This window comes from Babylonia areolata, chromosome 5, assembly GCF_041734735.1.
Source record: "Babylonia areolata isolate BAREFJ2019XMU chromosome 5, ASM4173473v1, whole genome shotgun sequence".
NCBI classification, from domain to species: domain Eukaryota; kingdom Metazoa; phylum Mollusca; class Gastropoda; order Neogastropoda; family Buccinidae; genus Babylonia; species Babylonia areolata.
The window spans coordinates 13716502-13727277 of NC_134880.1; the positions used below are offsets into that span (position 1 = coordinate 13716502).

Below are 10776 nucleotides of genomic sequence, written 5' to 3' on the forward strand. Positions count from 1 at the left end.
AACACCCTCCTCCTGGCCCTGTCTGGGCTGCCTTCAGTTTGTTGGCTGGGCTTTGATTTCATTGCAGTTGGTGGAAGGGATACCACATTAAAATGGAAAAAAAAGAAATAAAGAAAACAGACTAAACAAAAGCATTGAGGAACAAAGAGAGCGTGCGCGTGAGAGAGAGAACACTGAACACTGAAAGGTTTTAATGTCATTAGCTATACAGCTCTAGTAACATGGGGGTGCAAATCAGAACAATAATGATGAAAATAAGAGAGAGAGAGAATTTATGTTGGGGTAGGGATGTGTGAGTGGGTGATGGGGAAGAGAGAATTGGAAATCATAGAATCATGGATGCATTTGTGAGATATTTATTGTGAGTTTATACGTGTGTGTCTCTCTGTGAATGTACTGTGTGTGAATGTATTTGTTTGAACCGGTAAATATGTATGTGTTATTTGATGATCTTTTTGCCTGTCTGTGTTTCTCTCTCTCTCTCTCTCTCTCTCTCTCTCTCTCTCTCTCTCTCTGTGTGTGTGTGTGTGTGTGTGTGTGATATAATATGGCAGTCATATAAATTTCCTATTTATCCACCAGTCTGTTTGTGTATGTACATTGATTTATATTCCTTCTGTTTCTTTTTTTTCTTTGTGTCTGTCTGTATGTATAAATCCACAAATCTGTTTGTCCACCCCACCCCCCCACACCCCCTCTCCCCACACACACAGATATATGTGTATAAAAGTATGTGTGTGTGTGTGTGTGTGTGTGTGTGTGTGTGTGTGTGTGGATCAGTTCTGTGTTTTCTTTCTGTTCCTGATTAAAACTTGAAATAGAAGTTTAACACTATATCCGCCTGCATTATGGAGGACAAAGGCGTTCAGGATGTGTGCATGGCTGGTGATTACTTTTGACCGATTTCCCCATGGATATTGTTGTCACAGAACAGAATAGAATGGAATGTCTTCATTACCAAGTGTACCTGAGTCATATTGAGGGGGAGAGTGAATAAAAAATACAAACATGAATCGGAAATCATACACAAATGTGCAAATGTGTTAGGAATCTAGATGGTTTTATTTAATTTTGTTGTTGTGACCATTATTGTCAAGGATCGGCAGCAGGAGTAGTGTGGTAGTTGTCGTGGTGATAATTGCAATGGTGATAGTACGAAGTAGGCGCCATTGCAGAATTGGTGAAGCGTTGGAAATCTGATGCAGTGTTGAGTAGTGATCAGGGCTGAGACCACCTTTCAGCATGGTGCTGTGTCTGTGGGGAGTGGCGCTTTGCTTTGATTTTCCTCATTCTGCCAAGGTGTGAATGTCTATTGTGTATTTTCTTTTTTTTTATCACAACAGATTTCTGTGTGTGATATTTGGACAGCACCACCCTTTTTTTTTTGTTTTTGTTGTTGTATTTTTTCCTGCATGCAGTTTTATTTGTTTTTCCTATTGAAGTGGATTTTTCTACAGAATTTTGCCAGGAACAACCCTTTTGTTGCTGTGGGTTCTTTTACCTGCGCTAAGTGCATGCTGCACATGGTACCTCGGTTTATCGTCTCATCCAAATGACTAGTGTCCAGACCACCACTCAAGGTCAAGTGGAGGGGGAGAAAATATCGGCGGATGAGCCGTGATTCAAACCAGCGCGCTCCGATTCTCTCGCTTCCTAGGCGGATGCGTTACCTCTAGGCCATCAATCCACGTTATGGGTACCTGACTTCCATCAGGGAGGGTCAAAGCAGCAGAAGGAGAGGATGGGGCCCCGCCTTCCTGTTCAGAGTGCTAAGACACATGGAATGTGAATTCACTGCCACTGCGGCCATAACAGGGGATGGGACCTTCAAGCTTTTAACCGGAGTAGTAATAGTGATGGTGTTAATACTTTGTTTAACACACACACACACACACACACACGTACTCCTGTGTCCTTAGTCAGTTTCACCTCCATTTTTTCTTCTTTTTTTTCTTTCAAATGAAAAAAAAAGTTGGTTATTTTTATTGTCTGATGTCAAATTGTTATAACAGGCATTTGATGAAAGTGAACATTTACACCACTCCCGTACCCCCACCACATGCTACACACATTCATGACGCATTTTCAGCCTTCTTTCATGTTCATCATCATGATCTTCACATGTATGCACTCATTCGCGATTGCAATCACACACATATGCAAGCACATGCATGCGAACACACACATGCATATGCAAACATGCATACACACACACACACACACACACGCACACACACGGACACGCGTGCGCTCACACACACACACACACACACACACAGAGGTTCTGTCACAGGAATGTGTGGAATGGAGATAGAGGAAGTATAAAGACAGGAACTGTCCACTTGTTCTCATCAGTACCACTCGACATGTCGTGTCGCTTCACCTAGTTGCACACTGCATAAACAAACAGCGTCTGTCATCTGTGCATATTGACACGTACTGACCGACCAGACTATATTGTACTAAATTCACTGTATTCCTTTGACACTGACATTTATTGACAGGTGATGATGAGTAATGTATTTATTTAGCACCAAATCTTTTGTAGAAATAAATCAAAGCACTTTTGGACCTTAATTTCACTTGCATGCATTACAAAAAAACCCCAAAAAACCCCCAAAAGGATGGAAGACAAAACTTATAAATACATGTAGACAGGTTAGAGAAACCATAGATGGAAAAAGAGATGGTATGGAGGATGATTTTGGAAAGAGGTTGGTATATCATAGTGGAGTGATGGCCTAGAGGTAACGCGTCCGCCTAGGAAGCGAGAGAATCTGAGCACGCAGGTTAGAATCATGGCTTAGCCGCCGATATTTTCTCCCCTTCGACTAGACCTTGAGTGGTGGTCTGGACGCTAGTCATTCGGATGAGAAGATAAACTGAGGTCCCGTGTGCAGCATGCACTTAGTGCATGTAAAAGAACCCATGGCAACAAAAGGGTTGTTCCTGGCAAAATTCTGTAGAAAAATCCACTTTGATAGGAAAAACAAATGCATGCATGCAGGAAAAAATATGAAAAAAAAGGGTGGCGCTGTAGTGTAGCGAGAAATCTGTTGTGTTAAAAAGAGAAATACAAAAAAATACCCCACAAAATATATTTAGTCGAAGGCTGAATTTTAGGTTGAACTGTAATGTATGAGTTTAACCAGTTACATTGCTTGTATATGTTGACATGTAGTGATGTACTGACAAGAAGTTTCTGTTTTTTATTTCGTTTTATTTTGTTGCTGCCCCATCTTCTAGATCCTGTCTTGGCAATAGAACTGTATATATGATAATATTGATGTTTTCAGAAATGATGTTTTGAGTTAAAATGTGTTGGGAGTCAAGACACTTGATTCACTGCTAGGTCAGTTACATGAATATCTTTTTTTTTTATGTGTGTGTGTGTGTGTGTGTGTGTGTGTGTGTGTGTGTGTGTGTGTGTGTGTGTGTGTAAGAATTTCTTAATGCTTTGATATTGTTAAATGTGTGTAAGTGTGTGTGTGTGTGTGTGTGTGTGTGTACGCGCGCATGCACGCACTTATGTGTGTGATGATTTATTAAGGGTTTAATATTTTTCATGGTGTGTGTGTGTGTGTGTGTGTGTGTTTACCAACAGGAACTACCATGTGTTTTACTACCTGCTGGCGGGGGCAGATGACAGGGAGAGGGAGGCGCTGGGTCTGACCAAACCTGAACACTACCAGTACCTGGCCCACGTGAGTCCTTCTTCGTCTGAATGAGGGGGTGGGGTGAGGGTGTAGGATGTGTTTGGTGGGGTTGGTGGGGGGGGGGGAGGGGGTCATGACCGAACCTAAACATTACCAGTACCTGGCTTATGCGAATCCTTCTGCGTCTGAATGAGGATGGGGTTGGGGGGATGGTGAGGGTGTAGGGTGTGTGTGTGTGTGAGTTTGGGGGGGTCTGACCAAACCAGAACACTACCAGTACCTGGTCCATGTGAGTCCTTCCAGCATCTGAATGGAGGGGGGGTGGGGGGGGGGGGGGGGGTGTTGGATGTGTTTTTTTTTTGGGGGGGGAAGAAGAAAGGTTGGGGGGTGGGGGGGGGGGGTCTGACCAAGCCTGAACACTACCAGTATCTGGCACATGTGAGTCCTTTTTCGTCTGAATGGGGGGGGGGGGGTGTGTGGGGGGGGGGGGGGGGAGGAAGAAGTAAGGTTGGGGGGTGGGGGGGGGGGTCTGACCAAACCTGAACAATACCAGTACCTGGCACATGCGAGTCCTTCCAGCGTCTGAATGAGGGGGGCGGAGGGTGGGTGGGAGTTGAGGGAGGGAGGGTGTATGGTGTGTGTGTGGGTCCGTCCAGCATCCGAAAGAGGCGGGAGGGGTGATGCAGGCTATGGAGTGTGTGTGTGTAAGGTGTGGGAGGGTATGGAGGGGGTGGGTGTGTGTGTGTGGGGGGGGGGAGCGGTCTGACCTAACCTGAACACCACCACTACCTGGCCCATGTGAGTCCTTCCATGTCTGAATGAGGGGGTTGAGAGTGAGGGTGGGTGTGGGGTAATGTGAGGCTGGGTCTGACCAAACCTGAACACTACCATACAAGTTCTTCTGCTTTGTTGGGTTGCAAATCCCTTGTTCAATGGAATGTTTGAGTGGGCTTTCATGGTTATAGTTTTTATCCTGCCATGTAGGCAGTTATGCTCTGTAGGGCCTTTGTGTATTAGATATTCTTTTGACATAAACATGTGAAGGGGGTTCAGGCACGAGCAGGTCTGTACATCTGTTTATATGGGATATCGGGGAGAAGTTCCACTATTAATCACCAGGTACTGTGGTGAGGATTTGAACCAAGGACACTCTGTTTATATGTCCAGTGTTTTAACCTAACCACTGGGCTGTTACATCTGTCCTCTGCCAAACAGTTTCTTTGTTATCTTCACCTCATCATCTGCTCACTTGTCCTATTTGTCACAACTGTCATCATAATTTTTTTGAAAAACCTTATGTTTCCCTTTTTGTGCACTTTGAGAGAAACGTGTTCTCAAATTACTATTTAGTCAAAAAATTTTGCTTCATTTTGAAAAGTCTCTTTGGGAAATGAAAATGTTATGTTTTGAACCATGTGAAACAAAGTGGTTTGAAGAGAAGATTGACTTAAAGCACTTATCTTCAAATATTGAATTTTCTTTTTTTCTTTCTTTTTTTTTTTTTTTGTCACATGACTTTTTATTGATGACACATGATCAGCATGGGTGACAAAGTGAGTTGACATAATTATGAAATGATAATAAAACTGGGGAAGATTGTGCATCATGATTATATTCATCAATAGAGCCATGTGTTTTGTGCACAGTTGTAGGACAGCGTTAATCATCAGACTACAACGGGTTCCCCAACATGGGGGAGAACGTCTATTGACACGTGATAGTGCGCATGTGCTCACAGTCAATATGTGTCCAGCTGTGCTGTGACAACACTCTATCTGGAGTAGGGGAGATCACTGTGCATGATATGCTCCCCTGATTGGAACAGATGTGAAGGGGTAGGGTGCTAGGGTGTATGTTGTAGTATGTTGTTAGAAGATGTGTGGAGGCAGTTGTTTGGGTAGGAGGACATAAAAAAGGGGTTTGGGTGGGGGGTTTTTCTGCAGAGGGAGCAGCCAGAATTTCACACAATGAGATCTTTTGTGTGATGTGAGTTACGTGGCACAGTGCAGCACAAATCAAAACACTGTGCATGCAGTGCAGCACAGTGCAGTGTGATACAATGCATAGCAATGCAGTGTGTGCACAGTTATGCAGTGTGTGCAGCCACATTATTCATGAAGGCTGGCATACATTGACTTATTTGCACATGCAAACATACACAGACACAAAACATTACACTGTAGATTTACGCTGTGAGGTCAGTCATCAGTTGAAAGTGTGTGTGTGTGTGTGTGTGTGTGTGCGTGCGTGCGTGCGTGTGTGCGTGCGTGTGTGCGTGCGCATGTGTGTGTGTGTGTGTGTGTGCGCGCGCGCGCGCGCGCGCGTGTGTGTGTGTGTGTGTGTGTGTGTTTCTGAGGGGGGCTGTTATCAGTAGTGGAGTGTCACACAGAAAGAGTTTTCAGATTGTAGATTCTAAAACTACAGATCTTTTCCCAAGTCAGAATGCTTGATCTGCTGGGCTGGAAATTTGTTTCATGAATGTGACCCTCCCTTTTCCCACCTCCCTCTTTGTTCTTGTCACTCTGTATGTCTGTATGTCTGTCTTGATCATCCCTTCATCTCTCTTTGTTCTTTTCACTCTGTCTGTCTGTCTGTCTTGATCATCCCTTCATGCCTCTTTGTTCTTTTCACTCTGTCTGTCTGTCTTGATCATCCCTTCATGCCTCTGTTCTTTTCACTCTGTCTGTCGGTCTGTCTTGATCATCCCTTCATGCCTCGTTGTTCTTTTCACTCTGTCTGTAGGTCTGTCTTGATCATCCCTCCATGCCTCTTTGCTCTTTTCACTCTGTATGTCTGTCTGTCTTGATCATCCCTCCATGCCTCTTTGTTCTTTTCACTCTGTCTGTCTGTCTGTCTTGATCATCCCTCCATGCCTCTTTGTTCTTTTCACTCTGTATGTCTGTAGGTCTGTCTTGATCATCCCTCCATGCCTCTTTGTTCTTTTCACTCTGTCTGTAGGTCTGTCTTGATCATCCCTCCATGCCTCTTTGTTCTTTTCACTCTGTATGTCTGTAGGTCTGTCTTGATCATCCCTTCGTGCCTTTTTGTTCTTTTCACTCTGTATGTCTGTAGGTCTGTCTTGATCATCCCTCCATGCCTCTTTGCTCTTTTCACTCTGTCTGTCTGTCTGTCTTGATCATCCCTCCATGCCTCTTTGCTCTTTTCACTCTGTATGTCTGTCTGTCTTGATCATCCCTCCATGCCTCTTTGTTCTTTTCACTCTGTATGTCTGTCTGTCTTGATCATCCCTCCATGCCTCTTTGTTCTTTTCACTCTGTATGTCTGTAGGTCTGTCTTGATCATCCCTCCATGCCTCTTTGTTCTTTTTACTCTGTCTGTAGGTCTGTCTTGATCATCCCTCCATGCCTCTTTGTTCTTTTCACTCTGTATGTCTGTAGGTCTGTCTTGATCATCCCTTCGTGCCTCTTTGTTCTTTTCACTCTGTATGTCTGTAGGTCTGTCTTGGTCATCCTTTCATACCTCTTTGTTCTTTTCACTCTGTATGTCTGTCTGTCTGTCTGTCTTGATCATCCCTTCATCCCTCTTTGTTCTTTTCACTCTGTATGTCTGTCTGTCTTGATCATCCCTTCATGCCTCTTTGTTCTTTTCACTCTGTATGTCTGTCTGTCTTGATCATCCCTTCATCCCTCTTTGTTCTTTTCACTCTGTCTGTAGGTCTGTCTTGATCATCCCTTCATCCCTCTTTCACCTTCCTGTAGTTTCTTCTTCCTCATACTGTCTCACTGTGTATTACATGTCTCTGAGAGTTCAGTGTCTGTCAGTCCGTGTGTCTGTATCTGTCAGTCTCAGTGTCTGTTTGATGTCTGTCAGTCCGTGTGTCTGTATCTGTCAGTCTCAGTGTCTGATGTCTGTCAGTCCGTGTGTCTGTATCTGTCAGTCTCAGTGTCTGTTTCTCTATCCATTGCCTTCCCTTCCCCCTGTACTGTGTAGTGCATGACCATGATTTCTGTTCTCTTGGATATTTTTTAAAGACCAGAGTATTAAACCTGCAGAACCACAAGAACACCCCACCTCTTCCACCACCCTCCTCCTCCTACTCCTCCACCTCTCTCCAGGTGTCCTCCAGCCCTCCCTTTCATCCCAGTCACGCCCCCCCCCCTCCTTCACCAGTAACTCCTCTCACCATCTCCCTGGCCATGGCCCTTCTTCCACCACCAGCACCTTTGTGTGTGAGGGTGTGGAGGGTTGCAGTGGAGGCTGATAAAGCACAGCTCCCCATTTTGTGGGTTGGCTGTGCTGCAGGCAACATGATTTGATGTGATGTGATGTGAAGCATGGAGCTGATCCTGCCCTGCCTGCTGCCCTATCTCCCATCATAGCAAGACCGATTCGCCTACTCTTTTATCTTGCTGCCACCTTCAGTGGCCTGTCGAGAGTTTGACTCTTTGTCCTGTTTCACCTGTTAAGTATCTGTCTGTCATTCTCTGTCTCTCTCTTTCTGTCTCTCTGTGTGTGTCTCTCTCTTATTCTTATTTTCTTACTCTCTCTTTCATACACACATGTGCCTGCACACACACACACACTCTCACAAACACACACACACACATACGCGCACACACACACACACACACACACACAGAGCAGCAACAACAACAAAAGCAACAACAACAAGTGAATGCATAGGTGAATTGGGAACAGGCAAATTTGGATCACCACTTCAGTGATAGACACACAAAAACATTGCACACATCACAACACTTAAACTTCATAGTCCAGGGAATGGCAGCTGTACAGTCAGTCTGTGGACTGTGTGTTCCGTACAGGGGGTGTACTGATGCGGAGTTTGTCTCTTAATGATGATAATGATGGTAATAAATATAGTACATAATTAACTTTCAAACCTCTCTCAAGTGCCTTAGAATAACACATCAGACACCAAGCTAACAAGAACACACACAGACACTCATACACATCCGCCACGCCCCAACATCAGTGTGCGCACACACACGTACTACCCCCCTTTCCCCCGTTTAATATTACTTACCAGTGCCCCTCCCTCTGTCTAATATCACTTCAAGTTCCAGTGAAAATGTGTTTGACAAAGAAAGAAAGAAAGAACACACACACACACACACACACACACACACACATGCACGCATGCACACACACATGGAAGAAATAGATTTGGATCCATAGAATACAGGTATAGAATTGAGTGCCTTCAGTGTGCAGGAACTACTTGAAAAGGGATATTTTTAGGTATGTCTCAAAGGGTGCGAGTGAGCGTCTGTGATGGTGTGATAAAGGCAGTGAATTTCAGGTTTGTACAGCTGAGAAACTAAACCCTTCACCCCCCACACCCCTTCTGTGTCCCTGTGAGGAATCGGGTACCTGCTGAACTGTAGTTTCAGTTTCAAGAAGGTGCCAGTGTGTGTGTGGACTGATCCATAATGCTACATGACAAATGCTGTTGTACGAAAAAAACAAAAACAAAAGAAAAACACATCAAAAGTTGTTTGATAAAAAATGCCAAACTGTAGGAGGCAGTCACTTTGTTGAAAGCTGTTACCACCACAGGCTGTACACTGGAGGATCACAGTCGGCCCACGGTTCCTGGCTTATCAGTGTTCAGGTGGCTCCTTGCTGAATTGGCACCAGCCAAGGATGATGTCACACACCATCTGGGGGGAAAAAGGGGGAAAGGGAGTGGAGACAGAGATTGAGGAGGTGGGGCTGAGGGCTGGGGTGTGCATGGAAAAGGTGGGAAGTAAAGTGTGAGGTGATGACAAGGAAAAGGGGTGAACCGTCTGTCTGAAGTCTGTCTGTGAGGTGAAGAGGGTGCAAGGTTGGGGAACTCCCCAAGAAGAGAGGAGGGGGAGGAGAGGGTGAAGCAGTCGGAGGTGGGCCAGAGGATAAAATATCTGTTTTGAAAGGTTGCTGGTGGATTGAGGGATGGATGGATGGTGGAGGAAAATGACTGAAGGAAGGGGAGAAAGGGGGGGGGGGGGGGAGAGAGAGAGAGAGAGAGAGAGAGAGAAGGAAATGATAGAGAGTGAGTTGGGGGATGGGGTGGGATGGGAGGGGGGTGGGGTGGGGGTCATGGAGAGGGAGAATGACTGGAAGAAGGTGGAGGGGAAGGTGTGAGGGAAATAGGGGAGGAGTTGTGGCTGAGTCATCAGTCACTGAACAAGACGGTAGTATTGCACTGGTGAATGAAGGCACTGTTAGATGTGTTAAAATTGCCCACAAAGAGAAAACAAAAGCTTGCAAGTAGATTGCCTACAAAGAGCAAACGAAAAGCTTGCAAGACAAGACAAGACAAGACATGTTTATTTCAGGAAACCCCATGGGGGTACATGAAAACTTTACATACGTCATGCAGAATAATCAACTTTCGGTAAGAAAATAAATGAGAGGCACTGGAACAATTTCACACACTGATCTATCCTGTAAGTCACCACCTGGCCGAGTGAATAAATACAGTTACAGGAGGGGTGGAGGGAAGGAGTTTCAGACAGATATGAGAAAATAGCTCCAGACTGATGGCACTGCAGTGATGGATAGTGTTTGAAGTCTGCAGCTGCAGTGGGCAAAGGGTGGACGTGTTGAAGGTTAAAAATCTGATAACCTTATAAGGCTGTTGGGGCACATCTGATAACCTAATAAGGCCGTTGGGGCACTGAATTCATATCCACTGTTTTAAGGGCTTGGCGTAGAAAGGCAAGGCCCAATCCTCTCCTTCCATTAGTTTAACTCACTCAGTACGGCCAGTCCTCTTTTCTCCTCTACACAGACCCCTCGGATGTCCAGTGGGTGTCTGAATGACCCAACCTTTAGCTTCCGTCGTCAGAATTTTGGTATTCTTTGTCAACATTCACCTCTTCAGTATAAGAGCCTTCCGCTTGCAGTATTTTGATGATGGTAATTGGGGTGAAACGCTGTTAACGTCGTCTCTTTCGTCGTTCGTATGGAAAGAGTTAACCATCCCTGATGGAAGTGTGGAATGGTGGCCCAGTGGTACTGCGTCCGGATTGGAAGCAAGAAAACCTGACTGCGTGGGATCAAATCCCCCACTCCCCCACCACTAGACCTTGAGTGGTGGTCTGGATGCTAGTCATTTGAATGAAGTGACATTTGGAGGTCCTGTATGCAGCTTGCA

The 10776-nt window shown here is 45.1% G+C and overlaps 1 protein-coding gene across 8 annotated transcripts in view; it reads left to right on the forward strand.

Annotated features, from left to right (window-relative positions):
- Positions 1-10776, forward strand: part of LOC143281953 (unconventional myosin-IXb-like) — a 139531-nt gene that overhangs the window by 34912 nt on the left and 93843 nt on the right. For all 8 annotated transcript variants that reach the window (XM_076587275.1, XM_076587270.1, XM_076587274.1 and 5 more), the window contains one exon: positions 3605-3704. In XM_076587275.1, coding sequence (XP_076443390.1) covers positions 3605-3704 — 100 coding nt within the window. The remainder of the gene's footprint in view (positions 1-3604; positions 3705-10776) is intronic.